At 32.8% G+C, this 26,115-nt stretch overlaps 1 protein-coding gene across 1 annotated transcript; it reads right to left on the reverse strand.

Annotated features, from left to right (window-relative positions):
* Positions 1-505: 505 nt before the first annotated feature.
* On the reverse strand, positions 506-10,674 carry LOC133331404 (uncharacterized). Its single transcript, XM_061539798.1, has 8 exons — positions 10,614-10,674; positions 9,474-10,501; positions 6,717-6,858; positions 6,507-6,619; positions 6,138-6,165; positions 957-1,876; positions 739-883; positions 506-645 (listed from the first exon to the last, which is right to left on the reverse strand). The coding sequence occupies exons 1-8, from the start codon at positions 10,672-10,674 to the stop codon at positions 524-526; spliced, it is 2,559 nt and encodes an 852-aa protein (XP_061395782.1). The 3' UTR covers positions 506-523.
* Positions 10,675-26,115: the final 15,441 nt, after the last annotated feature.

Here is a 26,115-nt window from a genome sequence, read left to right on the forward strand (position 1 = left end):
TTGCAAATTGTATAATACTGAAAATAAACCAAATAACTACTGGTGTTAAAATCTTCAAATTTTGAATAATGTACAGGCATATGCACAAACAACTTTTCTCTTAAATAAAGTTATTTATTAATGTTGTTTTTATTATTTTGTTTTCAATTAAAAAAGAAACAAACTTTAAATAGTCCAGAAAACAATAAGAACATAACTGAAAATCGATATCTCATCAGAAGCTGAGAATAAGAGAAATGTACGGTCTATTGTAGGTTTGTATTTTTATGATGCCTACCTTCTGAGTAATATATCTTCCCCAATTGTTTAGTGTGAATAACAAAATTTCTGGAATTTCTAATTTCCATTTAATTTCTCTGTACTGATAACACAGCTAATATACAAACCTAGGTCACTCATGTCACTTCTTATCACATGAACACACACACACACATTTGCGTCATTATTAGTTTATTTGTTTTCACTCATTGTATAACTGTGAACAATTTCGGAATAAATTTATTCCACAAAATCTCAATAACACTTAAACATAGGCATAATTGGCGACATGACCCATAAATATCACGGAATCCTTGTGTTTGATGGCAAAGACAAACGGATGATCTGCATCAAATTTCTTTGTACGTGAGAACAGATTTTTCAAACCTAAACAGCAACGAGAAAGGAAGGAAAACATTTTTATTTGACAATCGGATTATTGGTCGATCGTTTTTTTTTTCGTTGTGTTTCGTTACTCACCTCCAGATTCCAATGGCTGCTCAGCACCCGTTTCCGAAACATCAACATAGGCTTTGTGATTGGCACTGTTGATGTAGTGGCTAACAAACATACGATACATATTGCCAAAGTCACCTTGGCGTGTAAACATGGTAGTGACACCCAACTGTGAAAAGGGATACAATTTATTACTCCTCCAATGTATTTTATGAATGGCCAAGGTGATTTGTTATTCTTACCTTTTTGAAGGGTTCCTCGAGATTTGTGTTGAATGCCACACTGAACTTGGGCAAATACACTTCAACCTTTTGCGAGCTGAAACCTTCATCGAGAACGGCCACCAAATTCTTGCTCTTCAGTGATTGCAACAAATCACGCAAACCATCTTTGCGATTAGGCAAAATGATAACCATGGAGAAGTCGGTGTTCTGATAGGGCAATTCAATGGCTTTGGCATCCAAATTTTTGTATTCGCCATAATTGAAGTTGTTCAAAGTCCACATGGTGTCCACTTGAATGGTTTGACGTCCACCAGCGGAGAAGGAACGTCGCGATGTTTTGTCCGTACGGAAAGCCTTTTGCCAGGGGGCACTGAAACTTATGCCATTGACGATGACACCCTCGGTCAAATCTTGCAACAGATTGTGATCCAAAATATTGGTTATTTTTCCTGCAGTCTTTGTTTCCATTGCTTTGTTGATGCGATCTGCGGTTCTCTTGTTGTAGGGTGGATGGAAATCGGCCTTTTCTATATTCGAATCAAAATCACGTTGGGCAACATCTTTGAATTTTTGTTTGAATTCTAGATTTTCATTGATGTAGATATTGTTGGCCAAACGAATGTTGTTGTCTCTGGCAAAAGTCTGCTGGAAATCGGCAAATCGACGTACCACTTGTTCGGGATCACTGGAACCTAAACGCAAACCGGTTTGCATTTCGGTGGCTGTCTTACCCTTGGCACCGTAAAAAGCCAAAGCCATAGAAATTTGCACGGCTGCTGGGGAGACTACGACATTGTCATTTACCTTTTCCGAAGCAACTGCATTATAAAAATCGGCTGCAAATATATTGCGATCGATGGTTTGGGCGACATTTGTGGCCAACGAAGAAGTAGCTGCTTGACTTAAACCCACAATGGCCAGCAAGGCTACAAGTACAGCTGAAAAAATGAATTTTTCGTTGACATTGAATATTTATTTTAAATAATAAATTAAAATGAAATTTCTTACACAAGTACCACTTCATATTTATTTCGAAATTTATGTCACTTCTATGTTCTTGAAATTTTGCGTTTACTCGTTCAAGTATAAATCAATACTAACGCTTTATCACATGAACTAGTCTAATTTTCTTACGAAAACGATGCTCAAAGTTTGGTGTAAATTTAGTGAGAAAATATGAGTGAGTTTATTTTTTAGTTACACTGAGAAAAAATCTCTTGCTAAGTTTAAGATTGAGTGTAAATACAACCAGATCTTAAACAGACTACGAAATTCGATTTGAGGACTGAAAGCCACGATAAGCGATGGTGTGTTTACATTTCCATAACTCGGTGTTTCGGGACAGATTTAATTCGATCCCGATTCGGACATCGATTTGTCCAGTTACATATGATCGTGGCTATGATCGTTAAAATATTTAAATTGAGGGGTGAAATTACATATATGTAGTCTGGATTATGTGGAAAAGTTTAACTAGGAACTTTAAAATGTTGTATAAGAAAATATTTAATTCAATAAGAATTACAAAATATTCAATATATAAGAGGTTTCCTAATTCCAAAGCGTGGACCTATATAGAACAAATTAGCTATTTTCTTATTATTTAGAAAACATCGAATGAAAAATATTGAAGTTTCTAATACCACTGTGTGAATACAGCACTGTGGCTAATACTGCATCTATAATGAAACACAGGCGAGATAATAACGAAAATTGAACGTATACCGCCAACGTCTGCAAGATAACTTACAATATATTAAAAATATGGATAAACATTCAACATATCGAAAATGCGGGGGTACCGTTATGTGGAGAGTATATTTAAACGCGAAAAAACAGGGATTCAAAACAAAATATTTGCAGAGTGATTTTTTTCTCAATTAAAATGGCTTAGTAATTTCTTAAGTCAACGCCAACAACAATTTCTTTAAGTGTATGTCAACAACGCAAGCCTCAAAATTCGTATGCAAATTGATTGGCAATAAATACTCGCTTTAAAATAAATTATAGAGTCAAATGTTTAGTAATGACCGAACAAATTATACCCTTCACATCTGAAATATGTATTCCCAAAGTGACTAATCTGTAAGCGTTTCATTTAAATTTGTGTAGCGTAAAATATGATTTGTATAGATGGTGTGATAATTTGTACTAATTTGTTAGGGAACGACGACGACAACAACAACACAACTGATAATAGCTCAACAAATAGCCTCTTCGCAGAAAAACAGGTTCACGTCACAGCAAAAGAGATGCTGAGAAAAAAAATGAGTGACTCTTTTATTGAAATTTATTTTAAATGGTCTTTAGTTTTTTTTCGAAAATTGAATAACAAAATTGCATTGACACATTCCTGACCTTTCTCGTTTATATTTTGTTCTTTATGTTTACATCATTTATTTATTTAGAAGATGTTTTGAAAATATTTAAAAAAAATGATATTAATCTGTAATTAGAGCAGAATTGGATTTTTGCATTTTCCATCTTAAATAAGTTAGAGGAGGGATTATTTCGCAAGAATATTCTGTTAGATTTCGGAACAGAGCTATGTATGTGAATACTTACAAAATCTTAAAATATAAGTAAACAAGTAAAACAAAATCGTATTTTTTAATTTTTTACTTTAGTATTATTTTGACTCTTTCCCGTTCACAACAACCAATACAAAATGTCATACTAGTTTTTATACCCTTCACCACACTGTGGTACAGGGTATTATGTCTTTGTGCATATGTTTGTAACAGGCAAAAATAATCGAGATAGACCCATGGTTCCTTTTGAGAATATGCATAGAATCACTTTCTGAGTCGATTTATGCATGTCCGTCTGTCCATCTGTCCGTCTGTAGATGTTAAATTGTAAACAAAGTACAGGTCGCATTTATGATCCGAATTGGATGAAATTTGGCACAGCTCATTTGTTTGGCCCAAGGACGAACCCTATTGAAATTGGGACAAATCGGTTCAGATTTAGATATAGCTCCCATATATATTTTCGTCCGATTTAATGTAAACGGTCCCTATATATCTTTCGATTTGCACGAAAATTGGCACAGCGTAATGAATTAGGTCTAGAATTATGTGTGTAAAATTTCATAAAAATCGGTTCAGATTTAGATATAGCTCCCATATATATCTTCGTCCGATTTAAGGTAAATTGTGTACAAAAGTCCCTATATATCTTTCGATTTGCAAGAAATTTGGCACAGCGTAATGAATAAGGTCTAGACTGATGTATGCCAAGTTTCGTGAAAATCGGTTCAGATTTAGATATAGCTCCCATATATATCTTCGTCCGATTTAAGGTAAATGGTGTACCAAAGTCCCTATATACCTTTCGATTTGCACGAAAATTGGCACAGCGTAATGAATTAGGTCTAGAATGATGTGTGTAAAATTTCATAAAAATCGGTTCAGATTTAGATATAGCTCCCATATATATCTTCGTCCGATTTAAGGTAAATTGTGTACCTAAGCCCCTATATATCTTTCGATTTGCACGAAATTTGGCACAGCGTAATGAATAAGGTCTAGAATGATGTATGCCAAGTTTCGTGAAAATCGGTTCAGATTTAGATATAGCTCCCTTATATATCTTCGTCCTATTTAAGGTAAATTGTGTACAAAAGTCCCTACATATCTTTCGATTTGCACGAAATTTGGCACAGCATAATGAATGAGGTCTAGAATGATGTATGCTAAGTTTCGTGAAAATCGGTTCAGATTCAGATATAGCTTCCATATATATTTTCGTCCGATTTAAGGTAAATTGTGTACAGAAGTCCCTATATATCTTTCGATTTGCACGAAATTTGGCATAGCGTACTAAATTAAGTTTAGAATGATGTGTGCAAAGTTTCGTGGCAATCAGTACAAATTTAGATTTAGCTCCCATATATAGCTTCGCCCGATTTTAGGTAAATAGTCCACTAAAGTCCCTGGAAATCTTTTGGTATAGCGTACTGAATTGAGTCTAGAATGATGTGTGCAAAGTTTCGTGACAATCGGTCCAGATTTAGATATAGCTCCCATATATATTTTCATCCGATTTAAGGTAATTGGTGCACCAAAGTCCCTGGAAATCTTTTCATTTGCACGAATTTTGGCATAGCGTACTGAATTAAGTCTAGAATGATGTTGCAAAGTTTCGTGAAAATCGGTTCAGATTTAGATATAGCTCCCATATATATTTTCGTCCGATTTTATGTAATTGGTGCACCAAAGTCCCTATATATCTTTCGATTTGCACGAATTTTGGTATAGGGTACGTTGGTCAGCTAAGTACTTCGCTTTGTTACAAGAGACATTTGGGTATGAAAGTTTTTTTTTTGTATAGAAGCAATAGCTTCTGGGGAGAATATCCCAACAAAAAAACTAAGGGAACTGATGAGGATCAGTGGCGTGATCCGAAACTATAGTCTTCCCTGCCTTACCCCTCGGCAATCAATGCCATACATTCCTCACTAATAAATAGTTATTTTTTGTAAAAACAAAATACAAATGGTATCCCAAATAAACCGCCAACACTACTGAAGTACTGAATTAAGTCTAAAATGATGTTGCTAAGCTGGATACATATGTAGAATATACCCAAATCGGTGAAGGGTATCATATAGTCGGCCCAGCCCGACTTTACTACTTTCCTTACTGGTTTCATTATGACCACTTGTCATTTATAATTTTTAAGATAACTTTAATAACTTTTGCGCCATTACGAAAGTATCGATTTTTCTCCACAAGGGACTTTAAAGTTAAATGTACTTATGGTTTATTGTAGAATATTTTTTGGGATGTGCGTAACCCAGTTTGTTGTTTTTATACCCTCAACCATAAGGAGGAGTGTATATTAAATTTGTCATTCCGTTTGCAAAATAACATTTTGCCCTCTTAGTCGTAGTAATAAATCAACACCACAGATGACGAATTAAATATCAATCTGCCTTGAAGTTATTATTGTGAAACGTAGATCGTTCAAAATAGTGATTTGTTGGAAGAGTTTGTTCATAAACATATACAGGCGTTTTTTGGTTGAATGAAAGTTAACAGTATTTTTAACCATATTGCTAAAACCGCAAGTATAGTTTCCACCTAAAATATTAGGTTACTGCAATTTTTATGCTTTATTACTGAGAAGAATGCTTATTTGTATTATTTAATACTGTTTATTAAGGTTTATAGTAAAATATTTATATTATTCTACACTTCTTGCGAGATGCTGCATTGCGTTGCTATGTGGGTGGAACAATTTGAAATTTAAGAAGCGAAAATGTTTTGGACTTAAGCAAAAATACAAAACACAAGTTGCATAATAAACTTTTAATATTTATGACATTCTTGACGTAGTTAACATTTTTCAAGTACAATGAAGAAAACGTGTGGTGGAAAAATCACTCAAAATGTCCGGAACTTTTACATACCTAAAAGACTCTTTACTTGAAATGTATACATAAAGAAAATACTTGAATATATATGGATAGTAAAAGTGTTAAAATTTATGTATTTGTAGTATTTTTATTGGAAATTCCAAAAAGTTAAATTACTTTCATTTCATTTATTTCTAAAGCTCCACAACATGCCCAATAAAGTACACAGCTTGAGAATTTCGTATAACGAATATAAAGGGGTGATCGGCTGTAAACCGCATTACACCCACTGGTATTGCCAAGGGTACAATTTTTGCATCTGTAAAACAAGAATTAAAATATGTATTTTCATTTAGCCTTAATATTAAAATAAATTATAATAATCATAGATGTTGCCTCAATCTCGAGGTACTTACAAGTAGTTGCTGCAGCTTCTGTACCACCTTCATTGACATTGATAACAGTCTTGTGTCTCATTTGATCCACAATCAATGGATCCGATTCATGTTTAAATATGTTAATCCGAGAATCGCGATTAAAGAGAGAACGTATACCCAACTATAAAATAATATGTTGATAGGTTAAATATACTTATTTAATGAGAACTATACATTTGATGGAAACAAAAACATTTTTATAAAAAAAAAATGGAAAAGTTCAACATAAAAGTGTCATAATATGGACTCTTAGCCACTGTGGGATAAGAGGGGATACAAATTTAAAGACAATAGAGTTGGCAGAGTAGCACGAATCTTAGCTTTTAACTATTATTTAGGTATCAATGTTTATATCCTGTATATACGTCCGATTTCATGTGACTGCACAAAAAATCCTAGGATTGTGCGATTTATTAGAAAAGTTGCATGGAATGTTGCTTTTTGTACGGATGAACTATATATATTGCTCCCGTATAAATGTTCTAAATTGTGTACCAATGTCTCCAATGGCGTTAAGCTTCATTCTTGACTTTTGTGGTTTCGGCTGAATTTGTTGGCAGAAATTGTTAGTACTAGTTCACTTGTTGACATAGCTTCAATATCACATTTTCAACCGAAATGGTTATAATTTGATATTTTGGATTCCCTTTTATTACGAAATCACTCTAGTAAAAATTATAAATTTGGTGTAGCCAACCATATAACGAAATTTTATGAATTTATTGAGTTCATTGAATTTCACGAATTTCAAATAAAAATTTACAAATTACCATTTATTTGAATTACATATGAAAAGTTTAAAATTACAAATGAATTGTTGTACATTTTAACGAAATGTTATGAATTGCAAATTGAATTTTCCCATTTGAAACGCCTGAAATTGCTGTAATTTGGTATTTTGTGTTATAATTTGATATTTTGATAGCTTCAATATCACATTTTCAACCGAAATGGTTATAATTTGATATTTTCGATTCCCTTTTATTACGAAATCACTCTAGTACAAAATTATAAATTTGGTGTGTCTTCCTAGCTAAATTATTAATATTGACCCAAGTTTTAGGGTAGCCCCCATATTACGGTACTCACCAAAACTCGGTATTTTGGGGATTTCGACACGTCTTTCAACTGAATTGGCTGTAATTTGGTATTTTGGGTTCTCATAGCATACCATATTTCCGTATCAAATATTATTAACACTGACCCAAGTTTCAGGGTAGCAGGGGATTTTGGACACGTTTTCCAACCGAACTTGCTGTTATTTGATATTTTAGTTTCTATAAGAATAACATATGTTCATACCAAAAATGACCCAATATTGACCCAAGTTTCAGGGTAGCCCTCATCCGGTACCACACAATTCAAAGTCGGGTAATGTGGACCACTATAAAAAACGGAACATTTTCATGGGGATAAGTTCCAATCTTGGTCCCATATTAAAAACATTTCAATGAGGAGGTGTTCTATCCTCTGAAAACTCGATATGCGAAATTACAGCTGCTTCGGTTGGATATTGAAGCTAGGATCATCAAAATACCGCAAATGGGGGCTATTTTAAAAAATATATGGGTTCATACCCATATATTTTTACATTCATTGTTATCCAATATTGAAATAAATAAAAATTGATGACAACCAATCCACAACCTACCTTTTAACTTACTGGTCCACATTACCCACCAACTTGTTTTTATTCGCAGTTATGAGTTTTTTTTAATATAATGAAATAAAATTTTTATAGTCAAATATTTATAATGTTTGACCTGGAATATATTTAGACGGCAAATCTACTATGTCGTGAAAACAATTTGTTTACATTTTTTACCGTTGGTATACCCACAATATCAAAAAAAGAAAATGGTGGTCCACATTATCCGAAGTTACACTACCTTGTGGGGGTGAGAAGCTTCATTGCAAATAAATGTCAACATCCTATAGTGGAATTTTTTGGAAACCTTTGCCATCAAAAGAAACTGGAATTTAGAATTTCTGTTCGTCAGTAGTTTCAAAGTACGTACGTGGAAAACGTAGTTCGCATCTATTCTACAATACATCGCAGGTTGTAGTCACACTTCCCAACCTCATTCGTTGTAGCATAATTCGAACCTTCATTACACATAGCTGTCAGTATACCTCTGGTGGAGGGTATCACATGTTCGGCGCGGCCTTTCTCATTTCCCTTGTTTATTTTTAAGCCGAATTATTATTTGTATACGACACGAAATGATTTTCGCGCTAATTGAATGTGTTTTTTTTTAGTTTTGCCTTTTGAAATTGTTTACAAATTGGCGTACATATTATGGTATTCCCTTTCCATGTTTCTTATGCAATTATACATGGGATTCCCCTATGGTTTGTTGTTATAAAACAACAAAGGTTGGAATTTCATTCAACAATATTGATATTTAAAAGAATACCACATGCCATTGCCTGATTCTTCGAAAATTAGACCAATATTTTACAATTTGAATGACTAAAACCTAAATATTTCACAAATAAATTATAGATAAGGGCTATTATGCATTTAGAATGTCATTTTAAATTGAATAGGAATAATTTTTCAGAACCCACACAATAAGGTGGATCATGTATAAATCTTGTTATTTAGGCATGTTCATCTGTCTATTGAAATTTCGATAGAGTTCGTGCCAATGTATTGTCATTTTTAAATTTTTTTAGATTGTCTTGTTTAAATTTGTCTTTTAAAGAATGTCTATATGCAAAATAACTACTTACTTGTTGTAATATTGGAATCATATTGTCTTCAAATTCAATATTAAATTTCGGTATTTTTACAATAACTTGTCGCCGCTCCAAACGATATGAAATCAATTTCAAAGTTATATCCGATAGACGTCGTTCAACCTCGGTCAAACCTTCAATATCCTTTGGCAATATTATCATCATAGTGAAGTCATCAAGTTTATAGGGTAATTCCAAAACTGTGGCTCCTAGTTGCTCAAAATCACCATAACGGAATATATCCTCCATGTACATGGTCTCAACTTCTATCTGTGTTCGAGCGTTCAGAAAAAATGGACGCATCGCTGTATCGTACACCGCAAACTTATTGTCCCATTCGCTTTTGAAGTAAACAGTGTTAACTAACAGCGCCATGGTGTTCGCTCTGAACGTATTCGAGGTAACAATGTTCTCGATGAGATGCTGTGTTTTATCTGCAACCCAAGAATTCATTTTGTCGGCTGCCTTCGAGGGCATTAGAAAGTCGACAGATTCCAGATCGGTGGCGTATATACGTTGAGCCTCATTGCGAATATTTCGGCGCAGAAAACCATAGCGTTCATCATAGTAGAGTTTATTGCCCAGAATGATTGTATTCGAATCGTTTGTGTCCGTTGGTAACTGTGTTAACTTTTGGTAGGTTTGAGCCACCAATGTTTGATTTGTGGGCAAATTCAAAAGTTGTATAAGTTCGTCATACAGCTTGCCTTCGGCGACGGTCGAAAGAAATGTTAACAACACCTGTACAGAGAGTGGGGAAATACACAGATTTTTGCCCCTTGCCGGATTTGCCATAAACTGATACAGCTTGACGTCAAAACGCTCCGATGGTATTTTGACATTTTGCATTTCATCGGGAAAATGTATGCGTACAGGGGCAGGGGTTGTGCTCGTTGCCCGTATGGGTTTTTTGTCTTCTCTATCTTTTTGCTTATTGTTATCAAAGGAATTTAAGCGTTCAATGCATTCTGGGGAACTACACTGAGCAGCAGCCAAGTGAAGACATGTCATCACAATTAGAGCTAAAAACAAAAACAACCACAAACAATTATTAGATGAATGTAGGTATATGTACGAGTATATTCACTTGTAAATTTTATAATTGTTTTTTTGCAAAATACAAAAATTTCTTACAAAATATCCATGCTTTACAAACGCCAGAATTGCATTTCTTTTTCAGGCTGTATATTGCCATTTTGTGTTTATTTGCGATTTTCTCGACTTGCGTTACTTTCAAAACCGGATTGTTGCCGTACTCTTTATCGTATGTATACAGACTGACTGAAATTTCATTGAATATTCCAATTTTATAACGTCATTGCATGGCAAATATTCTCGTTATCATCTGAGTTCTCTTGGGGTTTTTTGACATAAGAGATTCACATTGCTGCGAGTATAGTCGTTGTTTAGTCTAGATGCAAGCAGTGATTCTCTTTCAAGTCAGGCGTTTTCAACACGATGGAAAATGGAAAGGGGTTTTCTTGGTGACACATAACATTATGTGCAATTCCTGAAATATCTTATTAATTATTTGTAAAAAGTATGAATTTTGAATATTTATATATGTATGTTATTATATGTCAAATTTCCAAATATTAGAAACAATAATATTGGTTTAAAAGCGTTAAATATTGAAGAAGCGGATGTGAATGCATGTTATTGCAATTTATGCAAAAATAATGAAAATGCGTATATAGAGAATCTTCCTAACCCAAAAAGGCTACAGAAACACTTTTTTCCATTAAACTGGAAACGACTGCAGTAACCTGTAAGAAAGAATCAAAATCGGGGTAGATCGAATTTTCTAACTTGGGCATGGGAACAATATCTGCACTCATTTGAAGAAAACAAATTATCTTCTTTACTGGAGTTTTTGTCAATTATTGAAATGAACTAGGATATTCTTTCGCGAAATCGAACAAAAGTTTATATGGGACCTATATGCAAATTCAACTGATTTGAAGCACGTAGCACAATTTGGAAGAAATCGTTTGAAATTTATATATAATATATACATTTTTATACCAACTGATTGTCCTGTGCAATATTTTCTGGCAAACGGATAGATTTAGAAATGTAAATTAATCTGAACGAATTTTTGACAAACTCGATAGGGTTCATCCGAATTCCTTGTTCCAAATTTCAAAAAAGTGGTGTTAGTTGGTTTACAACAAGTAATGTCGTTAAGTTTGGGCGGACCGATACATTAAATTAATTACCAATATTTATTGTTTTTGGTAGGAATACTTTCTACCCAGCTATACAAATTTGGTTAATTTGGTTGAAATGCCTGTCCAAAATCTCAATAATTCTAAATAAGTGTGGGTACCGCTAAATGGAGGCTACCCTAACTTGGACCTGTATAGTCTATATTTGCACGAAATGTATGTTAAATTGAAATACTAAGGTAAGCAATGCGTTGACCATATATGATTCGCTTAAATGATTCTTATCTTTTTTTAAGGAAGGTACCAAAAATAATAAACCGATAAATTCACTTTTCGCATGTGACCTATATTTGGCCACAAGTTGTGGTGAAACAGTGGCGGATATACATTGGTGAACAAAAATAAATCAACTGAAATTGCAAACTCAATAAATGGTCGGTAAATTTTTTTAAAAATGAAGTTAAAGAAATAAATAAATTCAAAATTTATTTTGAAATAAAAAATATTCTATGGAAAATTAAATTGGCCCAATTGTTGCTTGGTCAAAACTAAACCAACTTTTTTTCTTTAGCAACTTTTGCTAGAAATCGACAGCATGACCATTATTTTTCATTACGGCAGCACCTACGAGGCATTGCATCAATAAAATGCTCAATTTGATCCTAGGGTATACTATTCCTTGCTTCCTGAACCTGTGGGAAGAGGCTAATTCTGTTTGTTTGTGAAACTCTTTTGATTTTGAAATCCATGATAATCCAAACATTTTTCTATAGGGCAAAGATCTGATGATTATGTTAGACAAAACCCTAATTTCTTACTCTCACAACCAATCTTGGACAACCAATCTTTGGTATGTTTGGGGGTTATTGTCAAGCTGAATAATCGTATAAATGTAAAAAAAATTACATATTCTTGAAAATAACTTTATTTGGTAAATGTATTTATATAAATGATCTTTGATACATTTATTACATTTTATTAAGGTATGTGACGTTTACAACTTTGAAAAACCTACACGTTTTGTTAGCATAAGTACCTATGCGGAAACATTGACTAATCGTCGAACTTGACCTATTACCTCTTAGCTATTTTGTTATTTTCCAAAGAATTATGTTGATCTGCAAGTGTTTCTAAAGTATTAAGAACTGCAATAATAAAAAATTATAAGAGAATATAAAATGATAATAAGAATATAATAATACAAACCGAGTAGTACAATTGATTGGTAAAATCGTGTCGTAGGAATTAATACACGAAACCTAGCATTCATGATATCCCAGATTTAAATCGACTCTGGTTGTATGCCGATCAAATAGACTTAGAATTATTGGTGAATCATACACATGAAATCGAACCAAATTATATATCTACTAGCATATGCCCGCTACGTCGTTAGCGGGTCTTTCCAAAAAAACTTATATTTTATAGTTAAAATAAACATTGATTTAGCTACACAATATAACTTTATACAGATTTATGCATTTCTAAGTATGTACTTACAATGACCCATATCACATTTTAAACTTGTTTAATAATCTCCACACTTTTGGATAGCTCCTATGCCTTAATTTAAAAAAAAAAATCTTAGATCTTAGTCTTCGAACATAGGCTTAATTAGCGTTGGTGCTTGAATTTTACTATATAGAGAAAACTTTACTCATTTTCATATATTTCTCAAATTCAACGGTATTAATGTTCAACATTTCTCATCACACCATAATATTCGCGTAAGTGGGGTTGGAAACATCATTAGAAATAAACGTCAGTACTGTTATGGTAGAAATCTTAGAAATATTTGCGTTTAAAAGTGTCAACAATTTAGTACTTGCGTTGTTCAGTGCCTTGTTTCACTTATTTGTAAAATTCTAAAATCATTCGCAGTACTATAAGTCTATGGATTGGAAACTATATTTCATGTAACTGTCAACGTTTTTAGATCAGATTTTGGATTATACAAACAAAATGTCAGCACTTTATCTCTACCCGTTCTGTCGTACACAATATTTAGAACCCTAAGTACTAAACTGCGAAAACATTGTTTGTAATACAAAAAGACTTGTACCAAATTCTATCTCCACCCGTACCGCCGTATACAATGTGTTGTACTTTTAAAAATTATTGCTGGAAAGCAGTTATGTATAAATGTTTGTCCTTATAGTTCCAGATAAGTATTTAATAACAGGTTCGTATCTTTATCCGTTCTACCGTACCCAATATTTAGTACTTGTTGGTACCTTTAAGTGCAATTTACCAACTTCTTGGTATATTAGGCAATGCTAATTTCTATCCTTATAAACTTGTTGATGGCGCTGGGAATAATTATATTTGTATTTTAGAAGCCACATACACGAATTCCAAACTCTACCACTTCTAATCGCTCAATACAAATTTTGTAGTTTCCAGGCATTTTGGAACCCTTTTAATAAAAAACTTCATTACTATACTATTATGTTTGCGTACTAACTTTTCCCACTTTTAGTACAAATATTTAGTATATTTCTATTTAGTACTTATTTCCAATAATATATATTTCAATTTTTAATCTACACCGTTTCAGTTGTCATTTAATATTTAGTACCATTTCAGATATCGGCTCCATTGTATTTTTTATTTAGTACTTTTTATCAACACTTTAGTACTTTGTAATAGTAAAAGCTGCATACAAAGTTCCTGATTTCTATCTCTATCGGTTCTATTGTAATTCAATATTCATAATTTTTTAGTACATTTTAGTACTAATTTCCAACAAAATATTTTTGCCCATCGTTCTATTTGTAATAGATTAAGTTACATACCATATTTCAGTACTTTTTAGTACTTTAAGTACTAATTTCCAAAATTTGTTCACACATCGCCCTTCGCTTATAATTGACAAAGCTGCATACCAAATTTCAAAGTTTTACTTCCTAACGTTCCGGTGTAATATAGTTTTAGTACTTTTTAGTACTATTAAGTACTAATTTCCAAAAAAACTACTTATTAGAACTAAATTTCAAAAAATTTTCCAACGCACCACTTGGCTTATCATAGGCAAAGCTACATACCAAATTTCAGAGTTCTACTTCCAACCATTCCGGAGTAATACAGTTTTAGTACTTTTTAGTACCTTTAAGTACTAATTTCCAAAAAAAATGTTTGCACATCATTCTATTTGTAATAGCTTAAGCTACATACCATGTTTCAGATATCTATCTCCACCGGTTCCAATGAAATATAATATTTAGTACTTTTTAGTACCTTCTAGTACTAAATTCCAATTTTTTTTTCACACATTCCTCTTTGCTCGTCTTATACAAAGCTACGTACCAAATTTCAAAGTTCTACATCTAACCCTTCCCGCGTAATACAGTTTTTAGTACTTTTTAGTACCTTTTAGTACGAATTTCCAAAAATCCCGCCTTATCACACGCCTACGCACCAAACCGGACCTACATGCCAAATTTCAAGTTTCTAGCTTTAGCCGTTTCGTCTGGGCGTTGATGATCAGTCAGTCACTTATAACGCAACTCTTTTATATAAATAGATTAAAGCTATACTTCATAATCACTTGTTCTGACAAATGTTCAGAATTTTCAATTTTATTTCCCAGCAAGTTCGTTATGGTCGTACTGACAGACATTTTTTTACTTCTAGGTTAAATTCAGTGTGTACGTCTTTAATGTTCTCCCTCAACTCATTAGCATGGTGTTAATGATATTAAACTTCATTAAAGACCTCCGCATATGTTCTAAAGTTTGTAAATATAAATATGTAACGTTGAGAAATATTTATTAAAGTATGGGGTGAAGTTAATTACACATCAGCATTTAGGCATGATTACTACATGACGGCTTCAACAAGCCGTCAAGTGTTCATTCAAACACAAAGGGGCGTAGAACATAACGTCATGTTTTATCTCTCAAAATCCCCATGTTAAGATTAATTTTGTATGTGAAGTCCATTGAAACTATTATCTTTAATTTGAATTTAAAATTTAGTTTTCTTCATAGTTATAGCATTGATTGTTTAATATTTAAACCAAAAAAACATTTCGATTAGAGATTTTTTACAATTTAGATTCCAATACCTCTCGGAATTATACTTTACTGTAGGGAATTATCTTGGAAGCTGTGACTGAAAATTCCGACGTAATGCCGGCATAATTATGTAGAAAAAATGAACGTAGTCCGACAACTTTTTCTAAAAACTTTTTAACCATGTTTATATTTTGTTTTATAGAAATAAATGTATACAACGTCAAAGACATTTTTAACAGAATGTAAATTTTATAATTAATTTGAAGGTGTTTTTACCGGGCTGATTCGTCAATACTTTTATGGAATAAACACAACTAATTAATTTTATTTTTACTCAACGTTTCGTTGGTCTTTTTTCAACTTCTTCAGGAAACTAGTTAGAAAATTCTAACGACAAGAAAAACATTTTCTGTTGTTATTGTACATTTTCAAAGGAAGAGATTACTATTTATAAGGAAGCCATATACATATTTTGGAGCTTTAACTCTTCTACGTCGACCAATACACATTTTACTGCATTACTCAGCTCTTAGTATCTTTATCAATATGTCAGTCATTGAACTAAATTGTGATTGCAACGACCCACAGTCGTTAATTTAATATTTCCATTGAGATGACCTAAAAAAATATTCTCCAAATCTGAAAAATGCTGTTATATTGTTTTCGAGATCCAAAAATAACACTTTCTTGTACACTGATAATATACAAAAACCACATGCCCATCTTATCAGGAGGCAATGCAGGTTCTGTAGTCATGGTCCACATGTGGTAATTATTCGTCAGGTTAGAAAATCATAGGCAATTCATGCGCGTCATCGAATTGCAATTAAAACGTTTCGTTCGAATTTAATCGGTTAACACCAAACAACTGATGATATTCATAAAATCGTATTAAATTCTTGAACATAAAACGAAAGTAGCAGCAGCAGCAGTAACAGCAGCTAACTAAAAATGCAATGGTATTATGTCGGTCGTAAATATTTCCAACCTCACATGCGAACCAAAACGACAGACACAGTTTATGGACGCCAATAAAACTTAGCGGGGTTTCTTACATTTCCGACAATTATACATACTCACACATTTATGTGTTTACAACATATTCTGTGTATGCAAGTACATTTAGTGTGTGTGTATGTAGCAAATATGCATTTGTCGATTTGTTTACGTTTCTGCATTTATTGAATATTTATTTTTATGTGTAGGGAGAAGAACTACTCCAAAGGACTGAAGCGGCATTTGTGTGATTGTATAAATATTGAACATTATTGAGTTCAATTGAAATGAAAAAAAAAAACTACAAACAACACGGTTGCCATCATTTGATTGAGATATTTCCTTCTGTCGATTTTTCTTTTAAACGAAAATCAATTAAAAATATTATCGTTACACTTGTATGATGTGTGTTTTGATATATGTAGTGTATATAGCGTTTTTTAAGAGACCCTGTGATGATTTCAGAATTTATAGTTAATTGTCACTATTATTGAAATATATTCTAGTATAACGCATTATAAGAATTATAGTATTAAATTGGAAGATTCTAAACTTTATTTTGGTTATATGTAACTTACTATTAAGATCCCCATAATAAGCTTTCTACCGTATTCTCATGATATAGAAACCTCAACAAACATGTCAGAATAAGTACTCGAACACTTCAATATTCGATATGAAAGTTGTTACAAAAATAACAAAAGGTGTTACAAAAAAAAAAACAAATTTAATTCTATCGATTTGTCGGCCAGTTTAGCAACCTTATGCTACCAGAAAAATTATTCGTACATATTAATTTTGGAGAATCCCACGTCAATTCTATTACGTAAAAGTGTTAAAATAATTTTCTTGGAATTACAAATCGAGATGAGTCCCAAAACTAAAGAATTTGGTGCTGATTTGCGGGAATCATCCTAAAGATACACAATTTAGGAAAATCTTTGCGTGACAGAAGATTCCAGAATTACAGCATCCAAAACCAGCGAAAACCTAAGAGTACCTTTCAAACAACGTAAACAAATTCATGAATATACCGTGCCCAAAATAGCAAAAAAAAAAAACGATAATATGTTCGGCCCGGTCAAACTTTTTACACCCTCCGCCATGAGGATGACTAAAGATGATATTTACCGGGTAAATGCCCAAGGGTTTCTGTTATCAAATCGATTTAGAATGGATAGTTTTACGATACTTTAAAGGCGTGGGTAAATACTTGGGTAAATACCCGAGTTTTTACCCAAAAATTGGGTATAAACTCATTAACTGCCGAACCACTTGACATAGGCGGCCAAAATGTTGCACACATGTTTCTAATGTCAAAGCAAATATAGAAATCCAACATGGGGTCCTGGGTCCAAGTTTTGATATAGCCCCCATATAACCGTATCTCCCGATTTAAGGTATTTTTTGCCTATTAGACACATTTTACGATCAAAGTGGTTATAATTTCATATCAATGCAAATTATAGTATGAGAAATGGGGAGAAATATGGGTCAATATTAATAATTTTTGGTACGGATATGTGTTATTCAAGGTGATCCCAAAGTAAATAACAGTCAGTTTGGTTGGAAAACTTGTCCAAAATTCCTAGAATGTCCAATCCTAAAGTGTACCTTTATATTGGGGCTATCCTGAAACTTAGGTCAATATTAATAATTTTTGGTACGGATATGTGTTATTCAATGAGAACCCAAAATATCAAATTATAGCCAATTCCGAGTATTGGGGGGTACCGTTATATGGAATTTTAGGAAAATTTTAGCGAAATAGTGAAACTGTGCTAAATAAAAAAAAATTGGATCAGCATGGATCAGTTAAAGCACAATCTAAAGCAATATACACAGCAACTGAACCTAGATTAGAGAAACCAAGTCTGAAGACTTGGCCACTCATAGGCTTAAGTGTATGTGCTACTATTGGAAATGTACTTAAAGCAGATACAACCTTCAAAAATCATTGTTTAAACCAGTAAGTAGTAGTAGATTCAGTCAGGGCCGACTATATGATACCCTTCACCATTTAGGTATATTGTACATATGTATCCTTACAATTACATGCCAATGTTCCCTCGAAGGAACATACTCATGTCTTTCTGCAACCTATGATAAATTTAATTTCATTCGGACAGATTTAGAGTCGTCTGCGTACTATGTGGGAGCTATATCGAAATCTGAAACGATTTTTTCCGAAACTTACCACAAATCATTCTTGACTCAATTCAGTAGGCTATGTCAAATTTCATGCAAATCGAAGGATATATAGGTACTTTGGTGCACCATTTACCTTAAATCGGACGAAAATATATATGGGAGCTATAACTAAATCATCCTTGGGCGAAATAAATGAACTGTGCCAAATTTCATCCAATTCGAATCAAAAATGCGATATGTACTTTGGTTACAATTTAACATGGACAGACATGCATAAATCGATTTAAAAAGTGATTCTATGCATATTCTCAAAAGAAACCATGTGTCTATCTCGTTTCCTTTTGCATGTTACAAACATTTGCACAAAGACATAATACCCTGTACCACAGTGTGAACACTAAAACTTAGAAGGCTGTATATTTTTTGATTTAAAATTTTTAAGTTGAATTTGTACTTTTTCTGGCAAATGCATATATTCTAAATATATCATATAAGAATTTCTTATCACATAAATATTGTCTTTTATAATATTTTCCTGAGTCATTCACGTCTAACGTGTAATCATTCATTCTTGTCAGTTCTGGCTTTGTGCTGCAAGACCGGCATAAATAAAAAAAAATCGATTTCGCAGAAATTTGTTTTAAGTTTTCAATTGACTCACCCTTATCAGTCAGACTGTGTAAGAATTTTTTACACAACATAAAATCTGTATAATAATTGTAGAGAATTACACCATTAACTCAAAATTTACCCATACAAGAAAGTGCGGGTACTTCCTTTTGTCTACTATTAGATCTTACACATACATGCATGGTACAATTAAAGTATGTAGGAAATATTTCCAATGTTATCGCTTGAATTCTTAAAGTCAACAAACTTTTAACTTCTACTTGTAAAATCAATATATAGATTCGAACCAATATATATATATATATACATATTTGTTCAAATAAACATAATAAATTTTAAGATGTTATATTTCATAACCACACTACCGCATAATTGTTGTTTCCTAATTGAATATTACACGTTCATTAATTGTATATTATAATCTTTTATTTGCAATTAATTTAATTTAGCATTAATAAATAATTATCTAAATTAATGCCTCTGAAAATCAATTGAAACCACACAATTCTACGCTGGCTGCAGCTCTCAGAATAGTAATAATTATTTTTTTTTTAGCCAAGTCAATTGAAATTAATGTATAAAATTTGTGTTTTCATTTTTTTGTTCTTTTGCTGTCGGTATTATACATAATATGTATCTGTGGTATTGGGCTTATGGCATATCAATTCAATTAAATCCAGTTTGGGTTTTTTATTTAATTAAATAAATCGCATACTACATAAAAAGCAATAAAGCATAAGTAACGTTTGAAATGAAAAATAATTACTTCATTTGTGGTATTCTATATCAAAATGCCAAGTTAGCCATGTCCGTCTGATGAAATCACGGTAGAGCCAGCAATGTTAGAGATTGAACTTAGACATCGGTTCACTTTCTCGGTTTGCGTCCATACAACGGTACCCCAATATTGGGTATTTTGAAGTTGTTGGGCACGGGTTTCAAAAGTATTTATTTTAATTTCATATTAGCGATTCTCATTTAGCAAAAAATATCTCTACGGACAATTTTCAATATTGAACTTTGTTTCGGGGTAGTCCCCATACAACGTAACACCCCCCACCATCTTTTGGGAACGTTTTTTAAGCCTAGTCAGTTCCGAACGTTCTTAGCCTAGCACAGAAAGCGCGGTATAAACATAAAAAAGTTAAGCGTCAGTTATGAACCGATTATTTTATAAAAGTCGATTCCTTAATTTTTACTTAATTTGAATCTATCACTTGTCAAGAATGTCTCATAAAATTTTGAAGTGAAATTTTGACTTCAATTTTTCCTTTAATTGTTTGTGCTACTTTATGGATTTTTTTATTATTTTTTTTTTCTTCGCCAAAAAATAATTTGAACTTATATCAATTTGCATAACGACCAAAAGTCTTAGATTCCGACAGACCTGTCAACATGTTGCCAACAACGTTTACTTTGACTTGTTAAACAATTGACGTTTACAAACAAATAAACTGACCGACAAACAGGCACATTGACTGACAGTCAGACAGCTATATTTTGTTGTGGTCGTTCTTGTTTGTATTTAACACAATGAAGGCAATATTTACGCATAATTAACGTAACAACACTTTAGTTAAAGTGCTTTAATTTAAATCGGATGGAGGGTAGAGTTTGGTAGGCAGCAACAGTTCCAGTGTGACTATGGCTACCAGTGTGACTTGGCTACTAAGTTTGAGCAATGGCGCAAGCGCAGATGGGACAACTTCGTGGTACATTGTTGTTGCCGTTGTTGTTGCACATGTTGTAATGTTCATATGAAGTCGGATCACCAACTTCTTGGCCGTATTTCTTCCATGAAAGGCGTTGTGGACAGCGAAAATGCATTAAATTACATGTTGTCGTTTCTATTTTGTCTTCTGGTATTTAATTTTCATTCTCTCTCTGGTTCTGCTGGCAGCTTGTTTCATTATTTTGTTCGGTTTGGCAAAGGCCGTTTGTTGATCGGTTCACTGACTGACTGTATGGTCGGTTGTTTGGTTGGAGGTTCTTATTGATTTTTATTTTGTCATGTTTGTGTGTTTGTTCTTTTTTGTTGTATTATGTATTTATCTGCTGGTGTGGTGTTTTTTCTTTGTTTTTGCGTAGCCGTCCACTCTCTAACTAATGCCAACAATAATTGCTGCAATAAATCAAAAATGCACTGAATATTATTTCATATCATAATATTTACACTCGCTGCTTAATGTTTAACAATTTATTTTAATTAAATGCATGTTCAGACTTTAGCAATCGATATTGGGTTGGATACATAACATACCAACCGGCCTGTCTGCCAGCCTGACGGTCTGCTGGTTGGCTATTTGTTGATTGATAAACAAATGGATGGAGAGACGGACGGACATTTTATTGGAGAACGGCACATAAATTATTGCCACTGACCCAGCACCCATGCTAGGTAGCTACGGAATGTATCGTTCCGTTATTTTATAAAAAATTACTCACACAATATGGTAATTTTTTGATTCATTAATTTTCGTAACACTTTTGCGCATGAAGGGATGTGAAAATATATTAACTGGGATAAATGATTGATGCTGGCATAATGGATAAATTGAATACAAAAATATTTGACATCTAAACATATCGTACCGCGTTGCAGGTGGGGTTTTTATGGTTTCATGACATAGTTTCTGTCTTAAATATTACGATTTCTATTGTGATTTCAACAGACGGACATGCATAAATTAACATAGAATTTATACAGGGGTATTTAATATAATAATCCATCGCAATAAAAGAAAATCCCAATTATCCCTTTATCTTACGTTATGTCACATGACCATTACGAGCGCAATGTCGAAAAAGTCGAAACCGCACTTTTATGAACGATAAACAAAATTTGATAGCCAGATAAAAGTTTAAAATTTTCCATATCTACGCTTATGCAGCAATGAAAACCTTAGCTTCATATACTTTATCCATCACTTTAAAAGTTACAAGCATTTTCCTTAAAATTTCCATTTTGAAAGATGATGACACATTATATGACATACAACCGAGGTACTATTTCGCCTACGGTATAGAAAACTGTTTTCCCCCATTTTGTTAAGTCACTTGACATCAATGATGAAAATTGAAGATACTCCCAGGCATGGGGCGACGATGAAGATGATCAGCAAAATATTACGTGCACACACCATGTATGGACAGTATAGAATTGCTAATTCATGTTCACCAATCACCGATGCATTGGTAAGCAGGAGAATATTGAAAATAATGTTAAAAAGTAACGGAACGCATTTCCACAATGGCTTAGCAGTAATCGAAGCAACGGATAATCGGACAATCATATTTACGAAATTTGCAAACTAAAAAGAAAAAACAAATACAAGATATTCATCGTTAATGATTACTTGAAATTTTCTTCTTTTTCTAATTCCTTGTATGGGGTGGTTGTGTATTCGACTGACTCCTTTTTGTATCTAAATGCATCAATGCATGGTTCAGATGAAATTTATCTCAATTAAAATCTAACAATTGTTAGAAAGTTAACACCATATAAGGTAATAATAAATCATTCGCATGTTTGTTCTTTTGTGCGGAGTAAACGATTCCAAAATTCCGCCAACTACTCAACGGGTAACGCTCCACTGGAGATGCATGGCCACATGCGTTCGTTAGTTATTTTCGATTAGCATAAATAATCACGAATTAGGAATCGCACCATTTACTCCATGTAGTTGGGATGAATAAAAATTGCAATTTCCTAGTAGGCAGTTAATTTATTTTATGAAAATAAATAGCAATTTTGGTTTGAATTTTCTAAGCATATATAAATGTATGTTTGTTTATTTTGTGTTTCAAGTGAACTTAAATAGTTTTGTAGTTACAGTATGAGTATTATGAGACAAGTAGAACGTGAACTAACACCCATTTATATGTATAATATACTTTCTTTTTGCGAGTAAAACGATTATTTTTATTTTTGTATGAGATTGATGGCTATTTTACTCGGTCAAGTTTTGACTATGGAATAATATAGTTACAAAATCTTGAATTATGTCGAGTCATACTGAAATAATTAAATTTTAGAATGGGAAAACTCCTCTAATTATGTGAACATTTTGAAATTTAACTGATTTTTACATAAATAGGAAATATCAAGCATTATTATTGTACTTTCAAATCCGCCCATGCGGATAAAATTGCTGAAATTTCGTTGTACTAAAAATTTGTAATATTGACCCAAGTTTCCTTATTTTGAACAAATTTTTTTTAACTGAGTTGGCTGTAATTTTGTATTTTTGGTTCTCATTGGATAACACATATCCGTAGAGTAACTTCGGGTAATGTGGACCAGGCGTCTAATGTGGTCCACCCCCCATATCTAAGCAAATGCTTGAAGTAGAGTAACTTCGGGTAATGTGGACCAGGCGTCTAATGTGGACCACCCCCCATATCTAAGCAAATGCTTGAAGTATGTCAATGCCGCCTTGATAAATGTTTTCCTAATTAGTGAAAACCAACATCAAGCTAGTTTTTAATAAATAATATTGAAAATTTAGTAGCAGAAAATGTAGCTCCAATTGTAAAAGTGTGATTTGAAAATTTTTTAGCACAATAGTCGAACGTTTTTGCAAAATAGTCGAACACTTGGTTTTTCTCGAATATAAAGAAGTTATGTGCTTTTCTTGTCTTCTTTAACAAAAATATACATTTAGCAATAATTATAATCGGCGAAATTTAATTTTTATTCGTTTTTGAAGCCCATAAATTTTTTTAAATAAAAATATTCAATGTCGGGTAATGTGGACCACTATAAAAAAGTGGGACCTTTTCATGAGGACGAGTTCGAAACATGGGCGCATTTAAGAGGAGGTATTCTATCCTCTGAAAACTCGATATGCGAAATTTCAGGTGCTTCGGTTGAATAATTAAGCAAAGACCTTCAAAATACCGCAAATGGGGCGGTACCCTTAAATGGAGGCTATTCCAAAACAGGGACCCATAAATTTTTGGGTTTATTGTTACCTAAGAGTACAATAAATTGAAATTTATCACAACCAATCCAAAACCTAACTTTAACTTACTGATCCTCATTACTCACACATACTGGTCCACATTACCCGCCAAGTTATTTTTATTGGCAGTTTAGAGTTTTTTGAAACATAATGCAATAACATTTTTATAGACAAATATAAATAATATTGGACCTGGAATATATGTAGACAACAAATCTACTATGTTGTTAAAACAATTTGTTTTTATTTTTTACCGTTGTTACGCCCACAATATCAAAAAAGGAAAATGGTGGTCCACATTACCCGAAGTTACACTACCTAAAATTAGTAATATTGACCCAAGTTTCAGAGTAACCCCCATATAACGGTACCCCTCATTTTGGGTGTTTTGGACACGTTTTCCCACCAACTTGGGTGAATTTTGGTATTTTGTTCTCATTGTATAGCACATTTCCGTACTTAAAATTGTTAACATTGATCCACGTTTAAGGGTAGCCCCATAATTTTGACACGTTTTTCAATCAAATTGGTTGTAATTTACTATTTGGGTTCTTAAAACGGTACCGCACCAAAAATTATTAATATTGACCCAAGACTGGATTTTCAGAATTTTGGACACATTTTCAACTGAATTGGGTGTAATTTGGTATTTATTCAAATATCACTACCGAAAAATAATATTGATCTCCGTTTTATTATAGCCCCATATTGTAGCCACAATATATGATATTTTGAGAATATCAATCAAGGTCCTAACATAACATGAGTTTTATCCTAGGAGCCCCCCATTAATTTTAGATACATTTATTGTCATCCTCGTGATGGTTTTTACTTGTCAACATTTTACTCTTTTTTTACAACTCAAAAATTTTTGAAATTTTAAAAAACTGGAATTTTTTAAAATTATGTTCTATGAAATTTGTATTTAAATTTTGCACTTTGCGAGGGAGGTACCACAGGCAGATATATTGTAAATTATTGACGTGGACCTATACCGACAATTACACCATGCGATTGTTGTAAACCATAATGCTCATGATATAAAAATTTGAGTAATTTTTAATGTGGATTGTTCCTAAAATATGAAAACCCTAATCCCATTACGATATTGATAACGTAAATGTATAAAATCCCCAAAATACTCAAAATAATGGAATTTAGAGGGCAAAGTTATATGTGGAGTTATACCTAAAGAGTGTCTAATATTGATATTTTCATTAAGAATGTTTAGCGGCTATGACTAATTGAGGACCGATATACGTTACTCAATTCGAACCTAACATTTTCATTTTTATCAAAATACCTTTCTACCATTCTATGGCTAAATCGTCTTTGCAGAGTATAAACTGACTTCGTTTAGAGGCTAGAGTGATTACAACAGACAGATGGACTTGTTTAAATCGTCATATAATTTTAGCTGATCAAGATTTAATATACTTTATAGGGCCGGAAATGATTATTTCAGGGATCGTAACGTAAAAAGTATTCTTTAAACAGTTAAAAATCAACGTTTATTTTTTCCGTTGAATAATAAGTCTTCACATGGGAATTAAGAGTGTTTTCTCGAGATCACAATATCCTTAATGGGCTCGTCAATACGAATCTATTGGTATATTACACTATAGGTGTCCCATATCTCTAACATGAAGATTTTTTTGTCCTCATTTTCAAAAATAACTGTTATTTTCGGTCCCTGGATTATTTCGATGAG

This window comes from Musca vetustissima, unplaced genomic scaffold (assembly GCF_032173495.1).
Source record: "Musca vetustissima isolate MV318-11 ecotype Yass unplaced genomic scaffold, APGP_CSIRO_Mvet_v1 utg2694, whole genome shotgun sequence".
Taxonomy (NCBI): Eukaryota; Metazoa; Arthropoda; class Insecta; order Diptera; family Muscidae; genus Musca; species Musca vetustissima.